The sequence below is a fragment of the Sardina pilchardus genome, chromosome 2 (genome assembly GCF_963854185.1).
Source record: "Sardina pilchardus chromosome 2, fSarPil1.1, whole genome shotgun sequence".
In the NCBI taxonomy this organism is placed as follows: domain Eukaryota; kingdom Metazoa; phylum Chordata; class Actinopteri; order Clupeiformes; family Clupeidae; genus Sardina; species Sardina pilchardus.
Genome location: NC_084995.1, coordinates 28,277,554 through 28,303,051, shown reverse-complemented (window position 1 = coordinate 28,303,051; position 25,498 = coordinate 28,277,554). Strand labels below are relative to the sequence as shown.

The following is a 25,498-nucleotide window of genomic DNA, read 5'->3' as shown; positions in this document are numbered from 1 at the left end:
TCATGTTTGAATGAAGTTTATTAAACAAAGAATAAAAATAAATGCATAGGCATCTCCAAAAATATATAAGTGGACATCATTTTACAACATTGTTCATGAATCATGAATCATATCTATTCATGAAAAAACTTGAAAAGGCACTCCATAAATAAACATCTGACAAGTATGTACAAACTCCACATTGAAAGAAAATACAACAAAACAGTAAAGCTTGAGGGAACAAATAATACGTAGACTCATCTTTTAGGTGAGCCTTATGCAAAGGTTTTTCATACATTATTTGTACCACTTGAGTTAAAGCATAGAAATTGGCCAACCATGTTAGCAAGCAAAGAGAAGAGTATAGGTGCAAGAAGTAAAGGTGCATACTGACCTCTGGTGGACGTCTGAGGGAATGACCCCACACCAGAGGTGAACAGAGGAGGGATCATTCAGCTTCCACTACATTTATGGCTTACATAGTTTGTTTATATGTACACAATAACCAGGTCTATGATTTGGCAATGTTCCTTTTATCTGAGGTTTTAGGATCTATCCCCCACAAGTTTTCTTTGGCATCCATCTCAAGATTCCCCATCCATATTAGACCCTGGAGAGAGAAGAGAAAAAGAAAACACACACACACATCACAAGAAGTGGGCTTGAATTTGTAACCTCCACACATACAAGTGCAAGAGACATTTCTTCAGTTCTTCATACTAAAACACCAATATCCTTGACAGTGTGCCATCTATCCCCGCCTGTATATATATATTTAGCGGTCACATTATTTGAACTTTTAGACCAACAGGACCACTTACCAATACTGCAACATTCATCACAAAAAGCCATGCTCATCCAGTCCTTTGGGAGCCACTGGGTTCCATTTTGCTGTGGGCTTACTGCTTGCATAGCCTAAAATTGTAAGACACGGCCAAGTCAGAACAGTGATATATCTGCCGCTGTGTCAGCATGGGGCCAATAACATTACACTGCATTGCACTACAAAAGCAACAAGCTGCTAAAGGCAGGACAAGATAATAGTCTGAGGAGCAGCTCTGCAGTCCGGCTCCTCTGAGGTTAGGGGTCTAGGGGGAGGGACTTGCAGAGGGGGGCCGTGTGGGGACTCTGGGACACGAGGCCCGTGGTGGTCACCTAAGGATAACAGAATACATGTGGGCCTACATGTGGGCCGTCCACTGGGGGGGGAGTCTGGTGTGCTGTGAGTGCTCTAACCCAGGTCAGCTCTGCTCCGGCAGTGCTCCGAGGCGCCCTGCGTCTCGCCGGGGAGTCCCGCGTCCCGCTGCTCTCCTCCTCCTCCTCCTCCTCCTCCTCCTGCTCCTCCTGCTCCTCCTGCTCCTCCCCTCCCCGCCGGCCTGGGCTCGGCCACAGACAGCAGCAGCGGCCTCTGGTGGTGGTACTTGAGGCGGTACGTGTCCGTCATGCAGTTGTCCACCGAGAAGTAGGTGGTGAGCGCGACCCCCGACCCCGACGGCGGTCCACCCACGCCCCCGCCACCGACGCCGCCGCTCCCCGCGCCCGAGCTGCTGCTGCTGCGGTCCGAGCCGCGCCGGCCCCGGTCCTCCCCGTCCACCGACCCGCCGCCTCCTCCGCCGCTGCCGCCGTCGCTGCGCTCCTGGTCCGAGCCCGACTTGGAGCTGATGTCGGAGGAGGGCGTGCGGGCGCCGCTGGCCTCGGCTCTCCAGGCTGAGGAGGAGGAGGAGGAGGAGGAAGGGGCGGCGGCGGCGGCACGGGCGGAGGGCCGCGGGCTCGTCTGGGACGGCTCCTGCAGCAGGCGCGGCCGGAAGGCGGGCGTGCGTCCGTCGGCTCCCTGGCGCCCGGCGGCGCCCGCCGCGGCCTGTTTGGCCCGGGTCGGGGCCGTGTCCGGCGCGGGGTCCGGCTGGCGCGGGGCCGGGAGCTGGGGGGCGCGCGGGGGGCGGGGGGACTCGGCCGGCGCCGTCTCGCTGGTGCTGGAGCGGTACGCGCTGTCCTCCTGCTCCGACAGCGGGTTGGTCAGGTCGTCCGAGCTGTTGCACTCGGAGCTGCTCACTTTACCCAGGTGCCTCGGCGGACTGTCTGAACGGTGGCCCCGGAGGGACAAATCCTCCGGTTCATGCCGAGAGTTGCAGGGCACGGGGTCCCTTTCTGAGGTGCTGCCTTTCTTTGAACTGCTGGAGGAATATCTGAGCTTCCTTCTACTGTACAAGAGAAACACACAAAACAGGTTAGAGCAGAGCACCCTCCTACAGCCACTTCCACACAACTGAGCTATTGATCTGACATCATGGTGTGGGTTGATAGGCTTCTTAGGTTCCATGTATTACCTGGAACTGGGACTGCATTTCACCAGATGATCTGAATTCTTTCCCTGAGATTTCAGCAGATGTTTACCTGCGAGAGACGAAATTGAAATATTTAAAATCCTCACAGAAGTAAGGGCACAGAAAATACAACACACCATACTTCAACTGTTTTTGAGTCTGACCTCTGTGCTCTCAATCTGAACAACTCTATTATCTGATTCCATCTCACATTTTCATTGGAGATGATACAGCCTCCATTTTGAAATGTAGCATGTGATAATGTCTGTAATTGTTGTGTCAGCAAGTGACCACTGGAGGGCAGTAGAGGGGTTGGGATGGGAGAGCCAGACGCAGGAGGAGGAGGGACTGTAAGCCACTCAGCCTGTTTCACCAGGAGGCTGCATGCATGCTAAATTCCGCCACTTTATAAATAGAAAAGTTATTTTCCCTTTCCTGTTGACCCAGAGGTCAACACACAAGGATAAAAGCCACGAGAGATGATCAGAAACACTAGATCCTGGGCTGTCATGAGCCTCGAGAATGTTGGCCTACATTCCAGTTTGAAGTTAAAAATGTGGAGACAACGTAGTGAGAAGAAGCTAAGGTGATTTGAAGTTGTTTATAAAGTGACACGGTTCATTGTAAAAAGCAAGCCTGAGATTATGTTCTAATGCTTGTGTGTATAGTTTCACCATGTGAATAGCTTTGACCGTTCACCCGGGTACAACCAATGTCACAGCAAATGTATGAACTAATTCCCAATAAATTCAAAATGTCAAATTCCTTAATGGTTTCACGTTTAGTATTCTACTGTATTAGCATCCTGTTACTAATATCAGTCGTGTGATTGAATTTACTGTAAATATCACCCAAAGAGACTCTTCCGTGTCTCTTGAAAAGACAATTCCTGTGAAAGAAGACTGACTTCTCAGAAGCGCTGTCGGCTTTTAAATAGCAAATGCAGATTAGACTGCGTAGCTCGCTGGGCTTTGTGTATGACGAGCTCACCGCTCTGCTAAAACACCACAGACATGACTGAGGTCTACTGGCCAGAGCTCCCTTTCGCTCCCTGCACACTGGAACATAATCTTCTACTATTTAGAAAGGGGATAAAATGCCCTGGACTTGTAATCAGCTTTACGCCCTTTGAAACCCTCTTCCTCAAAAAAAAAAAAAGAAAGAAAGAAACTTAGGTCAAAAGAGAAGGGACAAAAACATTCTATAGCTTGCAGTTTTTTCCTTTGGACAGTTTCATTTGTTAAGCGATAACACAGAAGCAAAACGCTCAAAAAGAATTCAAATTCCCACCTTAATTTCCAGACTATATTTTAGGATGTCATGAGAATGTATAGGGAGCATAGTCCACCTAATGGCTATTTTTAAAGCTGTAAGATATCTCTCCTCAGAAGGCCCTCATTAATACCTTCTTGTGAACCACTAGCCCAGGTTAAACCTGCTTTAAATCACAATCTCCTAACAATGTTGTCAAACACCTACTGGAAACACCTGACCCATCGAGACCTCCACATGTCCGCCCAGGCCAACTAATTAACCGCCTTACTGTAACGTTATAGCCGTACCCATAAAGGCATCAGTCAGGCTTCTCGTAAACACAAACAGCACACAGCCCTTGACGGTGACTCAGGGGATTTCTCTGTCAGACTCTGTTCGGCTTCCCGGCATCAAACGCTCTGACTCAGACTGACCGGGGCACTTACTGTGGTAGAGCGGGGAGCGAGCAGGGTCATTCTTCAGCTCGCCTCTGTTGTGGTGAGCCTGACCCCTAGGACACAGAAACAAGAAGGTGCATTTCCCAGTGAATGGACGCATTTGGCTTCATGTGTAATCCTTTATAAAAGAAGGGACCTTTCTCTTCAACAAAAGAGCGATCCTGCAGTAATCATGAGGTGATCATCAGTAGTCATTCATCTCAGCGCACTGGCACTAAGTCCAGTGCTGTGATGAGCGCTCTAACAGGGGAGCTGCACCAGGCGCGTAACTGAAGCGTTCCGTATGTCGCAGAAGTTAATAATCACTATAATCAATGGAAGCAGCTACACCAGACGCGACAGTGGCGTGTACATTCGAAAAAAAATAGACCAGTCTTCTAAAATGGATTTTATTACGCGTGGCAAACAGAACGCTTCAGTTATACGCCTGGTGTAAGGATGCCACCCTGGTGCCCGGGTGGCTGAGGGGCCTACCTGAGCTGAGGCGCGTCCTGCGCCAGCTTCAGCTCCTTGCCGGCGAAGTTCTCCACGCCGGGCGAGTCCGGGTTGGTGGAGCCGCTGCTCAGCCGGTCGCTGCTCTCGTAGCCCGACTCGGTGCGCTGGATGGTCCAGTTGTCGGCGCGGAGGGGCGCATTGGCGCCGGCCTTGGCACGCGTGGCGCTGCGGTGCTGCGAGTCCTGCGAGCTGCGGCTCTCGCTGTCGTGGCGCCCCTCGTCCTCGTAGATGGTCATCAGGCCCTTCTGCTTGCGCTCGGGCAGCGGCGCCCTCTGCTGGGGGAGGGCGGCGCGGGCGCAGCGCGGACTGTCCTGCTGCCGGCGCTCCAGCTCGCTCAGCACGCTGTCCACGTTCAAGACCTCGCGCACCGGTCGCCAGGACGAGCTGCGCGCCTTGCCCCCTCCCCCACCCCCCCCACCCCCACCGCCCCCCAGCCCCCCTCCTCCTCCTCCTCCTCCTCCTCCTCCTCCTCCTCCTCCTCCCCCTCCTCCTCCTCCTCCTCCGCGCTCCTGCGGCGGCTCCGTCTCGCGGGGCTCCTGGCGTCGGGCGGTGGCGGCGGCGCTGGGGGGGGCAGGGTGGGGGTGGGGGTGGGGGTGGGGGTGAGGCCGCGGCTCCTGGGGGGAGCGCTGGGGGTGGAGGGAGGAGCGGTCCTGCCGCGCGGAGCCCCGGCCTTGAGACGAGCACATCCGCTGGTCAGGGTGAGACCGCAGGCCATTCTCTGGGGGTGACGTGGCCCTAGGATATGTCATATCTGCCAGGGGACAAGAGAGAAAACACTCGGTCACTTTAAGGAACTTAAACAGTCAAGTAGTAACAAACTTACAAACACTTTTTCAAAAACATATTGTGAAAAATATAGTTTGAAATATGCTGACTCTCGCCAAATGACCATTTTTTTTACCTGACATATTTTGTGGTTCCACTCTGTTGCAAGTGCCACAGTTCCAATACATCATATCTGTGTACATGTCCAAAACTGAGGTCAGTTTTCTGCATAGTGAATAAGCCGAGACGGACATGCTGCTCCCACAGTAAATGGGCTAACCCTCGCAAAGTGCAGCACAAGACAATATTGTAAACGGCGAGGCAAAGCCTCTATTTTTTGCCTGGTGCTCGCTCTTGTTTTGGAAGCAGATGGTGCTCTTGGCTTCTGGAGACGTGCCAGCGCTGTAACGCATTTCCTGACTACCACTCGCCCTCACTTTGCCCTTCTGCTAAAGCCAGTGCCCTCTTTTCTAAAACGCAAATAAAGGGATAACATGAAATTGTGACGCATTCCAGAATCGCCCACTCATACGAGAGAGCGTAAGCCACCAAGCTGTGCAAGCTGCACAATGCAACATCAAGTGCATTTAGCGAATGCAAATGGTTTTGTTCAGGGAGATGCCAAAGCTCACATAAAATTATATTGTTTTGGCTCAGGAAACATTTGCCTAAAATATGTAAGTGTTTTACTTTGCATTCCTGTGACAGATGAACTTGTATAAGTATTAATGGGGAGTTGCAATAATGCTTAAAGATACTGTATTTCATGATGTGAAAAAGTTATGCATAAAGAGAAAATAGGGCATTCAGAAAACAGTGGTTTTATGGACAGGGATTCACAACAGCTAACATAATTTCCATGAACAAAACATTTCGAAGGGGCTTTTCATCTTTTGCCTAGAGGCAAAGAATAATAAAGACAATTTTTTTGAGGAGTGCCAAGGAAATTGTGTTTATAAACATTCGGTAAGCTGAGGAGTTGCCTCTGGCCAAGTCTGAGCTGAGCAAACCATCATATTTTTTATTTTGGGCTCTTCACGTAGAAACTTGGTACACACACATGAAGATGAGTCTAAAATTGAAAACAAAACAAAAACCCAAAAGAGGCAGAACCACCCAAATTTCCCAAATCGGATTATTTTAAGCAGAGCTGGAAATGGTACTGTAGATGCATTCATTCATTAATCCTGTTTTTACCACAGATCAACACGATTTAACAGTATCACTAGATTCCAAAAGCAAAAAGTGAGCATTTTTCATTTAGCAAAAATGATGCTTTGTGCCAGTGTTCAAAAAGAAGAGATTAAAGCCACTCCCACACTGATGATTGAAAAGAAAATGATTGCAGACAAAATGCTGGAATTTGGTGACTTCATTGAATTATGCACCGTTAATCAAAAGCCCGTCAAATCAGTCTTCCACAATGCTTCTACTTCTTCTGTCCATAGACGAGCCCCAAATTCTGAATGAATTTAAAAAATCAAACTTTCTCTCATCTCTGGACTAGACAGAGGGCCCAAGCAAGGAAATATTCAAAAGCAGCGTGTTTGGCTGGGCCAGGGCAACCACAGCCATACAAAATCAATAGAGGTCTATATGAGCAGGCTGGCTGGGCCAATGTGACCACAGCCATACATAATCAATCCAGCTCTATAGCAGGCTGGCTGCGTGCCTGGTCTGGCTGCACAGTACAGTACAGTACCTCGGCTCTGCAGAGAGTCTGGTCTTCGATGGGCCCTCTCCCCCTCCTTCTTCTGCAGCTCCCCGCCCCTCTGGAAACTCTCCCTGGAAGACTCTCGGAATCGGCTCGGACTACCAGGAGCAGTTCTGACTACGGCATGCAGGAGGAGGACAAAATGAGATGGCAAACTCAGACAGGGGAGAAAATAAGATGGCAAACTCAGACAGGGGAGAAAATAAGATGGCAAACTCAGACAGGGGAGAACTGAATCATCAGTATGGAGTATCTACGCTGATGGTGCAAACTATGGATAAGTGTAGGATTCAAGAATTTCCAACATGCTATAGAATACTAGTAAATTCATTCTGTAAAATACTTTATCTGAAACATAACGTATTTAGCAAATCAGTAATCTACTACACAGATATGTGTATACCTGATTAAGATAATAATTTCTATTGCAGATGGTACAGTATGTGTAAATGTGTCTGATCTGTGATTAGCTGGTTGGTGTCAGCGTTGTGGTCTGTCCTGTGCTGTGCCTTACGTCTGCTGTAGCCTGAGTTGGATGTGGACTGCTGAGTGGACTTATGGGTGCTCTGTCCAGAGCGAAGAGGAGCACTGTCCCTTACTCCGTCAAGCTTCTTCGACCCTGAATGAGGACCGTCAGTCACTGTGGAACAACACACACACACACACACACACACAAACACACACAGGTATGACATAACATAATTCATAAATGTGCAGTACATACAGTATGATATGTCCGATATAGAAGGCAAGGAAGAAGACCCTTGCACCTGGAAAGCACATTTGGTGAAGTCAGATAGCATTGGCTACTGTAGGTCACCCTGACCTTAGTCTCAGAGTCACAGACAAATCCTGGATCTTTTGCACTGACAGTTGGTGAAACATCATCAGCGAGAGAGTTGCCAGTATTTGAAAGTAAGTTGCATGCTAAAATCTATACAATAACAATAACAATAGGCATTACAGTTTTTTTCAATCGCTAACAAGCGTTTGTCCATTCAGTTGACACATTTTCAAAACTCTAAACACAGTTAGCACAGCATCGGTCTTTTGTGGCCATACCATTCACACATTTCATGTTGTTTTCACACAGTATGCAGTCAGTGAATACATGTTCACAATGCTTACATTTTCTTAACAGACAAACTACACCTCCCAACAAAACAATGGATCGTTTTTGTATTATTTTCTAATGTTAACACACAACATTCCACAATAGTTAAAACAATATTCCAAACCTTAGATACAGTCTAAAAACCTCTGTTTCTGCAATGTTATCAATTCAAAAGCAATATATCTCAGCTGATAATAAACAAACAATCGAATAATTGACACACAGATGATTTATGTTGGGTAAATTGGGCCAACCACAGCGGATTCCAGTCTATCTTAGACTCAGTGGCAGGGGTTATTTCTCTCTATTACATTGACACTTACACAGTAAAAAGAGGAGGTGATGTTTTTGGAAGCAGAAACAGAAACAGACAAATACTGTAATATCTGGACGAGGAAGAGTAAGAGTTAGGGGCCCAGAGAAGAGCAGGCCCAGTGAGAGATGCAGTGAGAGGTGCAGGAGCACTGAGAGGAGCAGGTGCAGAGATTAGACACAGTAATATTGTGCTTTTTTTTTTTCACCCCCTTTTTATCTGGGCTTTTTGCTGTTGTTTTTTGTTCAGAATGCTCTTGTGTTTCATGGATATTTTGTTCACTGCAATGCTGTAAAACTTTTTCTATTCTATCATAGTCTACTGTAAACAGTATTTATACTGCACCTCCTGTAGGCCTAGTGAACAGTAAAAAATAAATTAAAAAAATAAATTAAAAAAATTGCTTTTTACTGGAATGCATTTGAATGTGAACATTACATTTGGACATACAGTTCCCAACCAAGAAATGTAGTGTAAAAATGCTGGATTGCATGTTTTGCATGCAAATACCTGTAAAACTGAAACATAAAAGTCTATGCAGTTTTTGTAATGTCAACAGTAGCCAGTATTTTGAAACCTAGTGTACTCTGATTGACTGCATGTATCTTGTGAAGTGAAAACAAGCTTCATTCTTTAACAAAATAACTTCATTTTGAGTCAGGTATCCAGAGTTTTGGTAAAGTTAGTGTGTGCAGAGAAATGACGAGTTAGTGTATATGTAACAAAATGTGGTGTAACAACATGGAATGTGCTTTTGAGAGGAAAATTAATCATTTGGCCAATTGTGTTTTGTAGGTGAGAGTCTGTGTTTAGAGTTTTGAAAATGTGTCAAATGAATGGACAAACGCTTGTTAGCGATTGAAAAAAACTGTAAGTGTACTTTGGATGAATTCATAGTCTCTGCGGAGCAGCAGTTGTGTTGCTATAAGTGCATTGTGCGCTTGTTGTGTTGTGAAATCTGTTAAGTCAGTGTGCTGCTGATGTGTGTTGTGCTGTGTTGTAAAATCTGTTAAGTCAGTGTGCTGCTGGTGTGTGTTGTGCTGTGTTGTAAAATCTGTTAAGTCAGTGGGCTGTGATGTGTTTGTTGTGTAGTAAAATATGTTAGGTCAGTGGGCTGCTGTTGTGTGAATGTGTGTGTCTTGTGCTGTGTTGTGCTGTGTTGTGGAATCTGTTAAGTCAGTGGGCTGCTGTTGTGTGTGTGTGTGTGTGTTGTGCTGTGTTGTGGAATCTGTTAAGTCAGTCGGCTGCTGTTGTGTGTTTGTTGTGTAGTAAAATCTGTTAAGTCAGTGGGCTGCTGGTCTGTGTGTGTGTGTGTGTGTGTGTGTGTGTGTGTGTGTGTGTGTGTGTGTGTGTGTCTTGTGCTGTGTTGTGAAATCTGTTAAGTCAGTGGGCTGCTGGTGAGTGTTTGTTGTGCTGTGTTGTGCTGTGTTGTGAAATCTGTTAAGTCAGTGGGCTGCTGGTGTGTGTGTGTGTGTGTGTGTGTGTGTGTGTGTGTGTGTGAGTGTGTGTGTGGTGCTGTGTTATGTAGGGCAGCTGTGGCGCTGGCTGGCCCAGATGCTGAGCAGGGTGGGCCGGGCCCAGCTCTGGGAGCCGGAGGGGGATTACGGCCAGAGATGAAAGGGAAAATGATTGTGTGGCATTATCCATCAGGGAAATTATCTGTGGTAATCCAATCCATCGCACTCCTCTCCAAACAGCACACACAGGGAGGCGTGTCCCGGACACACACGCAGCTCCCACAACAGACCTCCTCCGAGTGAGTGAAGCTCGCAAAGGTGAAACTTGCTATGCTTACATCAGCATTTTCTCCCAAACTGTATTAGAGTGACATAATGATTATAGCCCAATGACTGCTGGAAAAAGAGCAGACGATTGCACTTTAAGCACTGAACAATGGACTGTGGCCAATGCCCAACTTCATTGATGGCTAAAAGCAGTGTTTATTACTAAATGATAGTCTTTATGTGATTTGTGAGCGGTTTTCTTGCGTTCATTCGATCTTTAAAAGGTGCATCAAAAATGCGCCTTTGTCATAACCAACACCCCAGTTTGGTGGAACCATTTTTTTTTTATTTAGAGGGCACTTAAGGGCGGTGAAAGGGTTGAAAATTCCATAAAATGTTGGCATCCAACACACCCATTACAGTACTTCCAAATGGCCAACGCTGTTGTTCTCAGCAAAAGCACTGCCAAGTGAGCGCAAAAGCACTTTACGGAAAAAAAACCACAGTGCTCAGCAAACCATGACTAACAAACTGGCAGCCACTTCAAAACTACATACTCCTTCACTGCACTTCAGGAGAGCAGCGGGCGCTAAGCGCCTGTGTGCACACTTAAAGGACCGGTTAACTACCACAACTAAACACAGGTACAAGTGGAGCGCCATCGCAAAAAAATCACAGCGCTCTTTTTGTGAATGTAGAAAGGGTGCCAGCGCTACTTACGGAGATTCATGTGGTGCTCATAATGACTCAGTCCCATTCCACTAAAGGCCCGTGCATAGGATACTTGAGGAATAATGTCCATGTAAATCCATGAGGCTGAGCAACGCGACGCGAGGCTGAGTGCAAGATAAACATGTAGGTAATGTCCAGCATCGGATCGGATCGCCCCGGCAGCCCGCACGCACGGATTACGGCGCGGGGAAAGAAACGGAGAGAGAGAGGAGAGGGGGATAGAGCAAGGCAGAACGAAAGAAAGAGTGAGAGTGAGAGGGAGAGAGAAAAAAAGAGAAAAGGAGGAAGAGAGGAGCGTGGGCGGTAATCTCCATGCGACAGCAGAGTGCCTGTCCTCATCGGAGTTCAGGAGCGCGTTCGGACCGGCCCGGGCACTCTCTGGAGCGCTCCAACTCTGACTGAGGGATTTGCGCCCCAAAGCCAGAGGGTTTGTAACACACAGAGCCATGCTGGGATGACGGCAGACTTTTGATGCTTTTATATAACTCTGCCACTCTGCGGAGAGAGGGACGTGCCACCTTTGTGCCATTCCAGGCATACTATATCGGGACGGCCTTTGTTGTTGTTCCAGAGAAATGGGTTTTAAGCGAGGTCAGAATTGAAACAAGTGAGCGGCGGATATGAATAAAACGGTACCTGGCGTGTTGGCTAAAATAGCTGTTCTGCGCCAGCAGGGTCTTTAAAGCGTATTTTTGGCACACGCATGAAAGAGGTGGATGCTGTGTCTGTCTGCCTCTCTCTTGTCTCCAGTCTTTTCCTGAGTTATGATATTTATAGGAACCGGTGATGGGAATTTCAGAGCAATCACTGCAGTGCACTCATTTTTAATCATGTCCCTCTTTCAAATCTCTGACAAACAAAATCCGGCATTTTTTGTTGCAGTTTTGCAAGTTGTTTGGACTGCCAGCAGACATACAGTACAGTATAGCCTCACCTGAAATGTCCCCGTTGATGGGAGACTTAAAGCGCGACCACATGGTGGTCTGTCTCGGGGCGTCCTCGTTAGACACGGCGCCCCCATCTGGGTTGGCATAGAACAGCAGGAGGGGCTGGTAGTGCCCCCGCATGCACTTGGAAGCTACATCTTTCCACTTTGATCCGATCTGAAGGGAGAGGGCATCTTATAAACACTTACAGGCAAAAAAAAAACAACCGCAAAAGAAAGCATATCTTTAAACAAAGGAAGGTTCTCCGCGTTTCTGCAGTCATGCATCGATCTGGTGCAACCAGGCCAGGACAGATAGTGTATGAGAAGAAGAGGGATGCCGGTGCAACTCAGATATCTTCTTTTGTTTTTATTTAGAAGGTGCAAAACATTGACTCAACGTTTCGATGTTAGAAACATCTTCATCAGACTCTACAGAACATATCTGAGTTGCACCGGAGTCCCTCTTCCTCTCAAAGCATATCTTTGTTTTATTTTCTCAGCTATGGGCTTTGAGACATGAAATGATCCACATGGCATTCATCTCATTACAGTAATAGCAGTAATCCTCCCCTTTAAATACTCAACAGAAGTATCACCAAACCAGATACAGCCATCCATCTCCATATACTGTAAGTGAATATCACACTACTGAACCCCAAACCACCCGCTCATCAAAGTATCGATTTAATAGTGTGCATTGAATCATGACAATGACTCAACAAATACTGCAAAATGTTCAATAAATCTTTCAAACTGGTATGATTTTCATTAGCAATAGAACAAGATCAAGCAAAGAACAAATAGGACAACCATAATATATTGTAGGGTTTTCAAATATTTCTTTACAAACCTCTTTCACTGTAGCATCATCGAAAAAAACCCATTTGGAAGACTTGCTGTGATAGGCAAAGGCAGAGTAGTGGCGGCTGGAGTAGCAGATCATCCCCACCAGGTGAAGGTCACACCTTTTTGCATTCTCGTCAGTGACCCGGTAGAAAAGCTGAGCCAAAGAGACGAGGAACACATGAGGAACCAGACACACACACGTCTCTACTCTAGGGGGTAGGGTGATACAGCATGCAACTCACAGTACAGTCTGTTTATTTGTTACTGTAATAGAGACAGTTGCACACTTCATTTACTCCATAACTCGTCTAAATACTGTAATTCAAAATGCTAGCAGTTCACTGAAAGGAAAACAGTAACCCGTGCCAGTCACAGCCTGTTGTGTGTGTGGGTTGTGTTGTGTGTGTGTGAGCCTAGTGTGTGTGTGAGTTGTGTTGTGTGTGAGCCTGGTGTGTGTGTGTGTGAGTTGTGTTGTGTGTGTGAGCCTGGTGTGCGTGTGAGTTGTGCTGTGTGTGAGCCTGGTGTGTGTGTGAGTTGTGTTGTGTGTGTGAACCTTTTGTGTTTGTGAGTTGTGTTGTGTGTGTGTGTGTGTGAGCCTGGTGTGTGAATGAGTTGTGTTGTGTGTGTGTGTGTGAGCCTGGTGTGTGAGTGAGTTGTGTTGTGTGTGTGTGTGAGCCTGGTGTGTGTGAGACATGGCCTGCAGGCGCGCCGGTGTGTGACCCTTACCCCCGAGAGGTTTAGGTGTGGACCCAGTGACCTGATGACATCCTCCGTGAGGTCAGACTGCTCGGCGTCCCACACAAACCCGATGGTCACTATTTCGGGGCAGTTCATGAGCACGCGGCGGATCTTGATACTCTGGCCACAGTTGCTCTGCACAGAAGGGCGGCATTCCCGTCAGTCACCCGCACATTTCACATCCACATCCCGGTGCAAACCAGACAGCTACTGAGGCCAGTGGGTTCAGTCTATTGCCGTGACCTCACACAGCCCCAAACACTGGTTTTACACACACACACACACACCTCATCTTGGGCCTACACAAAGATTATTTACTAATACTGCATATCCTTTGAGGACTATACAAATATTGGGAATAAACCCGTCAGTCATCCAGACATTTCACATCCACATCCCGGTGCAAACCAGAGAGCTGCTGAAGGCAGTGGGTTCAGTCTATTGCCATGACCTCACACAGCCTCAAACATTGGTTTTGCGCACACACACGCACACACACACACACACACACACACAAACACACCTCATCTTGGACCTACACAAAAAAATATTTATTTACTAATACTACATATCATTTGAGGACTATATACAAATATTGTGAATAACCTCTGCTTTTTAAAATACAAGGCAGGCAATAGTCCGGGTGGACAGATTTAACAAACTTAACTTATCTTGAAATGAATCGATAAGATTAAAGGAAGAAATCACTAGATTTGAAGGGAAAGCAACAGTCAGCATTGCTGTTAAGTTAGCGATTGTGCCAGAGAACCCCCCTCCCTTCAGTGCTCTGCCCAAAGGCCCTAAGTCAGCACATAAAGAGGCTTGGGTGCATGACCGACAGGCAGGCCGTGTCTTGGTGAACAGATTCCCTGCCCGTGGTTCACTTTGCTTCTCTCCTAACATCCCCTATATCATACTGTAGGTGGTCACCCAGACTCAATCATCTCCTCAGAGCTGTAGCTATTTCCTTACATTCTTTAAAGCAGATGCAAATAATGCATCATCACTGGATGATATTCTTTTATTCATATATTGAGATATACAGTATGCTCTTCAAATGTTAAAATGAATTAGAGGCACAACATGAATGTGTCATTCTAATATCAAAATGTATGACAAATTATGAATAACACATTATTCAATTTAGATCTATGGCAGCATTGCCATACACTGATGCATCGCTCAGACAGAAGGTAGGATAGATAACAATGGGAGACGACACAAACATGCAGCCATTTTAAAGGGAACTGTTAAAACTTTCAACATCATTAACAATGCATGCACTATAGATTCCCCAGGGATCCAGACGCTTCCAACACTGATACAGCACTTGTGCTGTGAAGTGGGGTGCATCAGGTGCCAATAGCCTAAGAGAGCATCCGTGGACAGGCTTGTGCGGCTATTTATAACCTCTCACACCACGGGCCGCCGCGCGACACCGTCCACTCCCCTCCACCCCTAATGTCACAGGACACTCCAGACCAGCCAACATCACCTCACCAGCTGGATATTAGACTCAAGAGACGTGGACACAAACCGAGCTTTGACAGCTTTCCTTTCTTACAGAAATCAAGTATGGACTCTAACATGGCATCCTGTCATGTACAAGTGTCTTGTGAGCAACGCTACTGAAACACGCCACCGGCGACTTCATCCTGTGACTAACAACACTGTTGCGCCGGCTTTAGTCATGGCTTGACCATTTCGGTCCCCAGAAATGCCAAACGTCACACTGCAGCCTTCTGACACACACAAGTTCTTCAGGCCTCAATTAACTCAACCAGCCAGTTACATTGAGGATGAACACTAAGCAGGCCGCAGAGTTATGAAATCAGCCAGGAGTACTTGGCACACGGTCACTCACAGGACAGTTGCGGAGGTCACCCATCGTGTTGGCCGCCTGCAAGAGTTCCCCAAACATGTCTGCTCTCAGTCTGTCACTCTTCTCCAGGATTCTCTCCACCTGTTGGCTGAAGCCAAACGGAAATATCACAGGACAAATTACGGGCTCGTTAACATTGACAAGTGTGCCTTTGTGGGCAGCCGTGATGTACTGGTTAGGGCTTCGGGCTTGTAACCGGAGGGTTGCCGGTTCGATCCTCGACCAGTCCACCACAGCTGAAGTGCCCTTGGGCAAGGCACCTAACCCCTCACTGCTCCCCGAGCGCCGCTGGTTGGGCAGGCAGCTCACTGCTCTGGGTTAGTGTGTGATTCACCTCACTGAGTGTGTTCACTAATTTGGTTAAATGAAATGCAGAGAGACGAATTTCCCTCACGGGATCAAAAAAGTATATATTCTATTCTATTCTATTCTTACATTTTGTCTGTGAATGAGCGTGAGTGCCGCTTTGTCACAACATTCCCTCGCGAGCAGGGAGAGGTTTTGTATTGGCAGTAGGAAGAGGAGTTCCACTGCAACTTATGCAAATTCACAGCTGACAACAGCAAGCGCACTTACCAGAGTGCTGTTGTGGAGACATAATGCACCAGCTCGGTAAAAGGAAGAGGATCGGAAGAGGCGCCGCAGCTTCGACATACAAACTGGGGATGACAAAAATGACACAGATGTCTGACAGCGACTCATAGAGCTGTTTCTAAAAACCACTCTGCCTCTACGGGACTCTTATTCTTAATGGATGATTTTAAAGTCATAAAAAGGAACGATGTCAGGGCAGGAAGCTCCGACTCGGAATCTTGTCTAAAACGATGAGCCAAGTAAAGCACAGTATGAATACTGAATGAATAAGAACAACTGAGGCACCTGCTCGTACAACGTCATGGCAAACTTCTGGTGCGTGATGCAGGATTTGGAGGTGCAGACCTCTGAGGCCGTGTTTGCCACAATGTGCAGATGGATTCGCTCCAGAATGTTTTCCTGTAACCACAAAAGAACAGAGCCCTCATGAAAACACTATCCATGCAGCGCAGCAATGAAGACTGTTTTCATTCTGTCCCACGCTGGCTTTAGTGTTAGTTCATTTTTCATCTCAGCAGACAAAGAGGTTTCCCTGTTGTGCACATTAACAAAAGAGGAAACATGCATGTTTTGGGGGTAGTACTTTTCCCCCATAACTATAACCCAGGGTTAACAACAGTGAGGAGTCACTCCAACTTCACATTCGCCTCAAGATTGTTGAGCTGTGACTTTGCAGACACTCGTCACAGGACGCCACTCACTGTCCTGACCTCGCCTGCCCCCCTCCCTGCCCATGCCCCCCCCCCCCCCCCCCCCCCCCCGCCCCCCCCATTCATGCCCACAGCTTTGTAAATAAACACTGCAATGGGGTCACCACGGAAACGCACAAAGCACTCGGCGGCATCGTCCATCAGGCCCAGCTGAAAGCGCTGCTCGTCCTTAAACGTCTCGGCCAGGGCGTGGCGCAGCGTATCCGACGGCAACGCTCGCTCGCGACTCTGCTGGAACTGACTGAAAATACTCTGTGGGAACAGACAAGGGTGACAGGCGGGTTCACTGCAGTGTAACACTTCATAATGTGCTATCATAAACACAGCATTACAAATACGACACCAATCGTGCAGCAATTAAGAAAGCAACGATGGAATACAGTACAGTCCATCCCTGTGCAAACACGTCCCACCAGCATCGCATCCTTTAACTCTCACATCTCATAGGGAAGATGGTTGAACCTCCAGTTGGCCATGACACACAATTAGGATAGTGGAAATAAAGCACTCACCTTAAGAGCACAGAAAATACAGGCATCCCCTAGACAGAAATGCCCTGATAGCTGCCTCAGACTTCTCCTGAAGATGTCGAGTTGCCATAACACCTGCACAGTACAACCATTGGACCACAATCACTGCCTGTGTTGTGATCAGATGATCAATCACCTGATGATGCACTGAACTCTGAGATTATTTTAAATCTACCAAAATACCAAACTTGGAATGCATGCTGTATCCTATCCGTTAGTTATCCATCCGTTACATGTATTAGTATTTAATGGATAAAACACCAGTATTTTCCATCACAACCAGCAATAACATCAAACTATCAAATTAACCCTGAGGAATTTTGTAAGCAGGAGAAGACAATGTTTTTAAAAGCCAATGATTCATTGGTCTTTAAACACCTTCAAAACCTAGCATATTTGGTATTTTGCTGAATTTATGACAGTAATGGATTTTTATCTAACTGTAACTGTATCTGTGAATACAGGTTGTAGATTGATATCTCAGCCCATACACTTGATATGATGATTCGCCAAGTCATTCGTTCACCTATCCAGACAATAGATAAGAGCAGAGATGGGAGCTGAAGTGGGACTAACCTGTACAGCGCTGTTGAGGAAACAGCTGTTCTGCCCGGGCTCGTTGAGCAGGCCCTTGGTGAGTGCGAGGGAGAGCATGCTGCCAGGCTGGTAGGTCTTTCCCAGACTGCCACCCTGCTTCTTGAAGAGTTTCACCCATGCCATTGGGTTTTGCGCCCCGCACCCCTCCAGGAATGAGTCTCAGGAAGAGTTAGAGCGAGCAGCACTGGTCGGCCTGGCCGTGGCCCATGAGCGGCATGAGTGTCCAGTCCACACGCTTGGGCCCAGTGGACGAGGGGGACACTCAAGAAATAGAGATCCAGAGAGATCCAGAGGAGGTCCTTATTAAACGTGCATATATGTTAGATGCGTGTACATACGTGTTGCGTGAATGTTCACCGCAGTAAGGGGAGAAAGGAGCATGGGCAAGAGTAGCGAGCATCACTATGGATGGGTGGAGGTCCCCATGGAAGTCCTACAGCGTAAGTGCCATTCCCCCCCAAACTGAATGGCTTTGCGTTGTTATCATTCCAGAAGCTTCCATTTGGATCATCATCCTCCCTCTCCACTGATCGAGGGAGAACATCGGAGTGGAAAGGCTTTGCCGAGTCTGTGCTACAGTTGGGCAGCTGCAAGATGGATCCATTTCAATTGCTGAGCCCGTCCAATAGATCAATGGAGGTCCTTCTCAGGATCATCCATAAGGGAGCTGGAGAGCGGGGCACTTAACCATCTGATAACAAAGGAGGCGGGCCTGTGGAGGAGGCAGAGGAAGGGGGTAAATAAAAGCCAAATCAATTTCTGTGGTGCAGAGAGTCAACTTAAATTAGCTAAACCTTGTAAAGTGAAAGATCTGTGACAGCATGTGTAGGTATGTAGGTCAATATCATGTAATTATGCTATGCTTGTGGCTCATATGAATGTACACAGTAAATCTATTGTCAGGGTATCAAAAGAGACACAGTAAGCCCACCAGTAGAACAGGGCAAGATGAAACATTACTAACAGGGTAATATACTGTATGTAGATTCCAAAACCCAAATGCACACCCAGGTATTGTATAATGGTTTAACACAAACTGCCACAAACTTAAAGTTCTCTAGCAAATACTGAAGAGCACTTTTAATTTAGCTACACAGGCTGCCGGATCAGGTTTAAGCATTGCATCAGGTTCCGCTTGGAATTACTGAGTTCACCTCAATGTTAATTAGAGATTAAGAGCTGCGCCAAGATATGATATCATGCAAGAGTGCTCATCCTCTTTCCTTCGAGTCATCTTATGGGGTTGTTTTAACTCCCTTAAGAGTTTAACATGAGTAGCTTTGTCTTTGTTTATCAATCGGTTCTGAGAACAGTGCAAGGGATATAGTCAGCATTTAGCCAACAATTGAATAAAAAGGACCTTAGCTATTTTGTGCAAGGCGTCGCTGTCTCAATAAGCAACCACTGTTGCATAAAATTAGCACAGTCTGTCCCTACCATACAGAGAAAAAACACACTGACAGCAAACCAAACAAACATGGCTTTTTTATCCACGCAGGATATCATCACTCCCAAACTAACTAACAAAACTAATACCAAACTCAGATACTTTCTCTCAGCCAAGGATTTGGAGGTGGTTGTTCATGCACTGACTTTATGCTACAGACAGATAGCAACTAGATCAATCCAACATGCTCTCTAGGCAGGGGAGTACTTCACTATTCCCCATCTCTGCGTCCCCTGCTTCTCCAGCCAACACATCTATAGTCAGCTCCCCTCTGATGTATCCAAGTCAGGCGGACGTTTCTGCTGAGCTTGCTGTGTAGGGCAACTTCTTACTGTTTACTAGTATCGATCTTTATTCATTTCAAATGGTTTATTCTCCTTTGAATAATAAAAGCATAACAACATAACAATAACACTAAAGAGGAATACAATATACAACACCAAAAGCAATTTTCTTCACCATGGCATGTGAAAAACATATTGCTTCTATATATTAAAATATGGCAATGAAGCATTCCATTCTGCTGGTCTCATCACATCAGGTCATTTCTGTGCTGACAGCATCATCATAGATAATCAATTCATCTGGGAATTAGTCATGAACCTGCTGAACCATCTCCATTCTACACAGTACACTGTTAATAAAAACAACAACAGATTTAGCATAACGAATGCCGCCCAGTCATTTTGAGTGTAAACACTTGACATGACATACTGACATAACCAAATGACTTGCCTGGGATCAGTTGATTGAGCAAATATCTTTTGCAGTGTAGTGGAGGTTAAACAGAAACTCATGAGATACTACAGGTACCTAAAACCATATCATCAAACAAATACAGTTTGGAGTTTGTGCATCAGTATGTTATGAACTACTGTAATCGGTGTGAAACCAATTTGATTAAAAGTAAATTCCAAACTGCAAACTAAGTGCACATACAAGTGCACAGCATTAACACTCAGGGGTCTGTCGCATAATCGTGGGTAGGCTATAATGAGTATACTGTGTGTGGCTCAGGTGAGGTACTGTAGACCTGTAATCCTCTTTCCATAAGTGAAAGACAGAGAGTGGTAGTATCTCTGCAATCAGAGTAATTGTGAAGACGGACCCTGCATGGGCCAAGTTTCCCAGAAAAACAGAGCACTGTAACTGGGTTAATAGGTTAGTGTCCACTAAAACCGCTAATCTTCCAAGCCCTTCAGCTCCATAGACACGGCTGCCGACTTAGCTAATGAAACAAGTGCAGGTCTGTGGCAGAACAGCCGCATGGCAGATCGGAGCCGCAGCTGCCGCTGTAAATGTGTAATTGATTAATTGTTTGAGTGGCATCGGAAAGCATTTGCCAGTTTTCCCAGACCAGAGTCTTCCGCCGACTGGGAGAAGCTTTGAAGAACAACAAGCTGGTGCAAGAAGCACTGCCAGCAGCCAGAACGCCCCACCAAAGAACCAAAAAAAAACATTATCACCACCAAAGCAGCCTTCTGGAGAATTTCACTGGGGGGTTTTAAGCAGGTGCCTTCCTTCCTTCCCTCATTCTTCGTTCGCGTTTCACTGAATCAGACCCACGACTCGTCGTCAAAGCTCAACAGTAGTGTCTGGCGTGGCGTCCCACTCACCACTTCCTCCACACTCATGATGAGTTGAGACACATGTCACAACCAGAGACACCAACAAATATCACTACAGATACAAATCAACAACATTTGGCATATCTCAGAGTCACCTCAGGCACAGCACGACCCCAAGTAGTCTGTGAGCGCAGGCCTCAGCCATAGTCACTGGGTTGTCTTTTCAGCAGCCTCAGAAAAGGAGAGCCAAACCTCTATCCCCACTTATTTTACTTCCATACTCCATCCACTTGTCTGTCACGGTTAAGATTCATGCTCACACACTCCCTGTCATGTTATATTGCTCCAATTGCCATTGTTATCAGTTAGTGGAAGCAGGAGGAACACACACAAACAAACACAAACACAGCCTAGCCTAGCCTCTTGTGTAAACTTCCCATCGCAGTACTATCCCCTCCTCCTCCCTTCCTCCAGGAGCAGCCCCCAGCAGATGGGCCTGCTTCTGAGCAACACCCCCCCCCCCCCACACACACACACACACACACACCACCACCACCACCACCCATCACCCCCACCCCACTGTCTTTCCTAGCCACTGCTTCAGTTCAGACCATTTGTTGCCTTTGTTTGATGTCCAGAGATCTCAGGCATTTTGAGCCCTAACTTGGATGATGGGCAAAGTCTTAAGTCTACCTAAACTTAATTTAATGAGGAAAAATCAACTTGCTTGGTCAAATTTTAAGTACAAATATTGATGAGCATACTCAATACTCAAATATTGATGAGCATACTCAATACTCAAATACTGCTGAGCATACTCATAGTACACATGCAACATGATAGCTAGAGTTCATTCACAACAACTTTGCTTGTTGACAGACTTTGCCTACCTCTTAAATTAGGACCCTATGTGCAAAATGTGATATGATTTCAATGTGTGACATCACACATTAATGGAATTGGACCGACAATGGAATTGGACCGATCCTGATACAGTTCAATGAATTCTTATCAGATATTAACACAGCTGATGCAAGCCATCATGACGGGGTTGCTTCCCATTTTGCAGTTAAAACCACCAATTTCTGTACATTCCTTTATGGCCTCTTCTTTTTGCTTAAGAAACATGGAATAAGCACAGTGAGATCAGGGCCAGCAAGTAGACCTAACTACATTCAGACAGGTAGTACAGGTCAGCTTTAAATCCATGCTATTTTCACAAGGATTGCCATGGCTACCACATGTAGATGTTCTGCTCCGCAATTGATGTAGGATGCCAAGAGGTATTTAGCTCCTTCCCACATACTTTGTGCAGCAGTACACGTCTCCAGAGAGCCAAAGTAATCATATCTGAACAGTGGAAATGGACTGATCTGCAGGTCCACAGCTCAGTGAAAGTTGAGACCATGTTGAAATCCCTTCACTAAAGACTGAGGCCTACGTCCCAACGTGGAGTGTCCAGATCCCCAGAGGCTCATTGAAGAGACCATTGCCTGACTAATTCAACAGTCATCCTGACAACTTTATTCATACCTTTGTTTTTTTTTAAAAAGTTGTACATATGCTCAGTTCGATTATACCTATTCTTACAAAATGTAAGTACAGCAATCTGTCACCAGTTTATGGTATTGTTTTACAATAAGGAGGTTGTAGCTCATCACAAACCCATTACAACACACTACAATTTCCTTGTTCTGTAGCCTATTATAAATAATAAACTATATAATATACTATACTCAACTGTATCTTCTGCAACCTACAACATATCTTCAGTTTAAGTGATGGGGATACAATATGACATTTAAAAGTTGTTATGGTGCATTAAGGGACCTATAGTCTACTTCATAATGCCCATGGAAGATCTCTCTGGATTTCCACATCATTGTTAAACAAAACGAAACGAATTAGTAAGAAATTAAATAAGAAAATGAATGATCATGAGAAGGATAATTTACAAGACTGTGGAAAAATAAGCAAACTGTCTGAACATGTAGTAAGCAGTAGCCTGCATTTGATTCTTTGTCAACACAAGAAAACTGGTTTGATTAATTAAGCAACTAGTAGCAGAAAATACTAATCGGTGTGTAGGTCTGTCGCAGCAGCAAGATGGGTGTTAACGTATCTGTGTAGGATAAATCTGCAGTAGTAAGACACATTTGATTTAGACTGTCTAGTGTACAAGAATCTATGTATAAGGTTGTAAGTCACTGGGCACGATCGCAGTAACACATCACATACAAGTTTAAATAGCCTATGTCAGCGGTGGACCTTTACGCAGCTGCATCGAAGGCTACAGTATCTAAACTACAATATTTTCCATATTGATATAAATACTAACCTACTCTAGTCGCTATGACTACCACTACTTTCTCTTGTGCACTGCTTTGTCATGCAATACAGTGATGTTGCAAACAGCATTTATGCGGTATGCTTTGTGTTACACCTGTTAAGACGCATGCGTGGTAGGCTACAGTGCGAAAAGGGACCTCTATATTTACCGCAACTCACAGCAATAGCGTAGCCTTCATGCCTGCAATGTTTTCAAACCCACACTGGAAACAGCGCCTGTATCAAAAGGAAAACAACAAAACATGTGTATACACTCACCTTTTGATGGGGGAAATATGATGTTATATCCGACAAATTTCCAGCTGTCACCGTTGCCCTACTCGATCTTAACTTCTTCGGACGCTTTAAAAATTATATAAGTAAAACTGTGAGATGTCCATAAAAATACCACGTGGATCCTCTGGAAATATAGGCTACAATCGAGATTAAGGGGTTATTATGGAAACAGAACTTCAACCAAATAAAAAATGGATCAAAAAATTCAACCCGGTTGCTTCGTAATTGCCATCCTTGTTCAGCTATCCCAGACTTGGACGGGGTAGCATTGCCGTATTCTCGCCAGTGCAGTCGTGGGCATTTCCTCCGGGAAGCAATACCAATGAATGATTTGCGCTGCTAGAGAGTCGGCTGGGGATTAGTGATGGTTTGAGAGTTTAGGGGTCAAACTCCGCCCCCAGTGTACACAGCCTGTTAAAACGCCTTGGTACCACGGTGTCATGTGTGTCGTTTATTTACCCCATAACGCCAATTCAGTAGCGCAATCACGAGGAGGATATTTGTCGAAAGCGGGAAATCAGCAGTTTTTGGCTGACTGATTGAAATCCCGGTCGTATGAGACCGAAGTGGAGCACAAGAGTAGACAGCTTTGATGTTTTATAATCATGCGCCATAATAAAGCTTAGCACGTGCGTTTGATTTGATGCAGTATATTTATGTTTTTCTAGCTGTGGTTATCTGCGGTATCTAGCTTTGTGTAATCGAACGGTTCCTATGAAAATGTATCACTCCTCAGTATTCTGCGTTGATGAAGAGTAGTATTGGAAATCCGCAACATCAACACAATTAGATATATGTTGAGATTGAAAAAAAAACACCTATCGGTATGAGTGACAAATCATACGTAGGCTATAGACTGCGCGGGACTAACGCACAGCCTACGTTATTTGGCTTGTGTTTAAATTGAAACCAGTACCCTTGGTTTCATCTGCACTGATGTCATCATATGGCCTAGCTTTTTAAAAGTACAGCAGAGCGTGTCAGTATGCTCCAATGACCGTATGATAACCTTCCATTAAGGAGCATATGGCCAAATATTAATTTCAAGGACAGGCTCTAAATATATATTGGCAGGTCGTGATCTAGAACATCTCTATTACTCTATTGAATGTTTGACCAATTTTAGTTTAAGCAGAGAATTTGAAGTGGCAAAGGAATTCTGTCAGCTTTCTACTACAGTAGCCTAATACAATTGTGTCCCCTCACCCCCAACCCCTTTCCACGTGTCAGGTGGTTTATAGGTGATAGGCTATAGGAGCTATACATTTGTTAATTACTTCAGACAATAAACAGGGAAGAATTATGGTTTTGTTCTTAGTAATTTTTGTTTGTTTGTTGTAGAGATTTAATTTCAATTGCATTTTTATATCAGTTTTAGTCTGTTAGAGAAAAGCACATTTTCAAAACAGCAATGTGTCAGTCAATACGGTCATTCCTGACTCGGAGAACACAGACAGAGACAGCGGGGACACAAAGCCTATTTTAGGAGTGTTGTGCCCTCTTTGCCATTTGAAGGACAGCATGGCATCATTTCCCTCAACTGCCTGGCCCTTTAAAAAAAATGGCTCAATCCATATTTTGTTTACTATAATTAGCATTTGCTGGTCACTCACTGCTGTAGCTAATCAGGCTGACACAGAGTAAGGGAGCACAGCACCATTGTAAAGTTCAAACATATCCCAGAGGAGATTTGGGCACTTCATTGAAGATATGCATGGTCACGTCATCACAAACTGAGTCCCTTATTGACTTTTTTTCTACAAAGAAGAAGTAGGCCTTCTGTGGGAGCACAAGAGCATGTTCACCAACTCCAAGCGGACCACTGTTAATCCTCAAATCCTATCTGCTGTCGGGGTTACGCGGCAGGTATCAAATTCAGAAAGCAACTTTTAAATATAGTCAGTGTCAATAGGCATGGACAGACGTGGGTGGATCACATAGCCCAGTGTGTAACAGGAGCAGGTGAGATGCACGCTTTGGTTTATGGCTTCCTGGAGCGCTTCAACTGCAGAGGAGAAGGCCCACTTTATGGGATTCCACAGCACGTCTTGACGTCAGGCTGGGGGAGATGGCCACACTCCTCTCACTGCACTCACTGCACTCCTTTCAGTCTGCTGGGATTCACACGGTGTTGTCATTCTGAGTATGGACAGTGGACACGCTG

At 45.9% G+C, this 25,498-nt stretch overlaps 1 protein-coding gene across 1 annotated transcript; it reads right to left on the bottom strand.

Annotated features, from left to right (window-relative positions):
* usp53b (ubiquitin specific peptidase 53b) lies at positions 1 to 23,657 on the bottom strand. The gene is made up of 19 exons (XM_062551681.1): positions 23,317 to 23,657; positions 17,674 to 18,406; positions 17,080 to 17,172; positions 16,685 to 16,819; positions 16,143 to 16,256; positions 15,840 to 15,922; positions 15,246 to 15,351; positions 13,370 to 13,516; positions 12,648 to 12,797; positions 11,804 to 11,972; positions 7,501 to 7,626; positions 6,975 to 7,103; positions 5,114 to 5,258; positions 4,487 to 4,912; positions 4,001 to 4,065; positions 2,304 to 2,370; positions 1,216 to 2,177; positions 801 to 894; positions 1 to 589 (listed from the first exon to the last, which is right to left on the bottom strand). Exons 2-18 carry the CDS (start codon positions 17,815 to 17,817, stop codon positions 818 to 820), a joined length of 3,138 nt encoding a protein of 1,045 aa, XP_062407665.1. The 5' UTR covers positions 17,818 to 18,406; positions 23,317 to 23,657; the 3' UTR covers positions 1 to 589; positions 801 to 817.
* Between the last annotated feature and the right edge of the window lie 1,841 nt (positions 23,658 to 25,498).

What these genes read in the sequence shown, in the direction of transcription:
- usp53b (XM_062551681.1), bottom strand. Translation starts at nt 17,817, where the DNA reads ATGGCATGGGTGAAACTCTTCAAGAAGCAGGGTGGCAGTCTGGGAAAG. An exon ending in ATGATGCTACAGTGAAAGAG is followed by an intron (nt 11,973 to 12,647) that starts GTTTGTAAAGAA and finishes CTCTCCCTTCAG; the next exon opens with ATCGGATCAAAGTGGAAAGA. An exon ending in CAGGACGCGCCTCAGCTCAG is followed by an intron (nt 4,066 to 4,486) that starts GTAGGCCCCTCA and finishes TCTGTGTCCTAG; the next exon opens with GGGTCAGGCTCACCACAACA.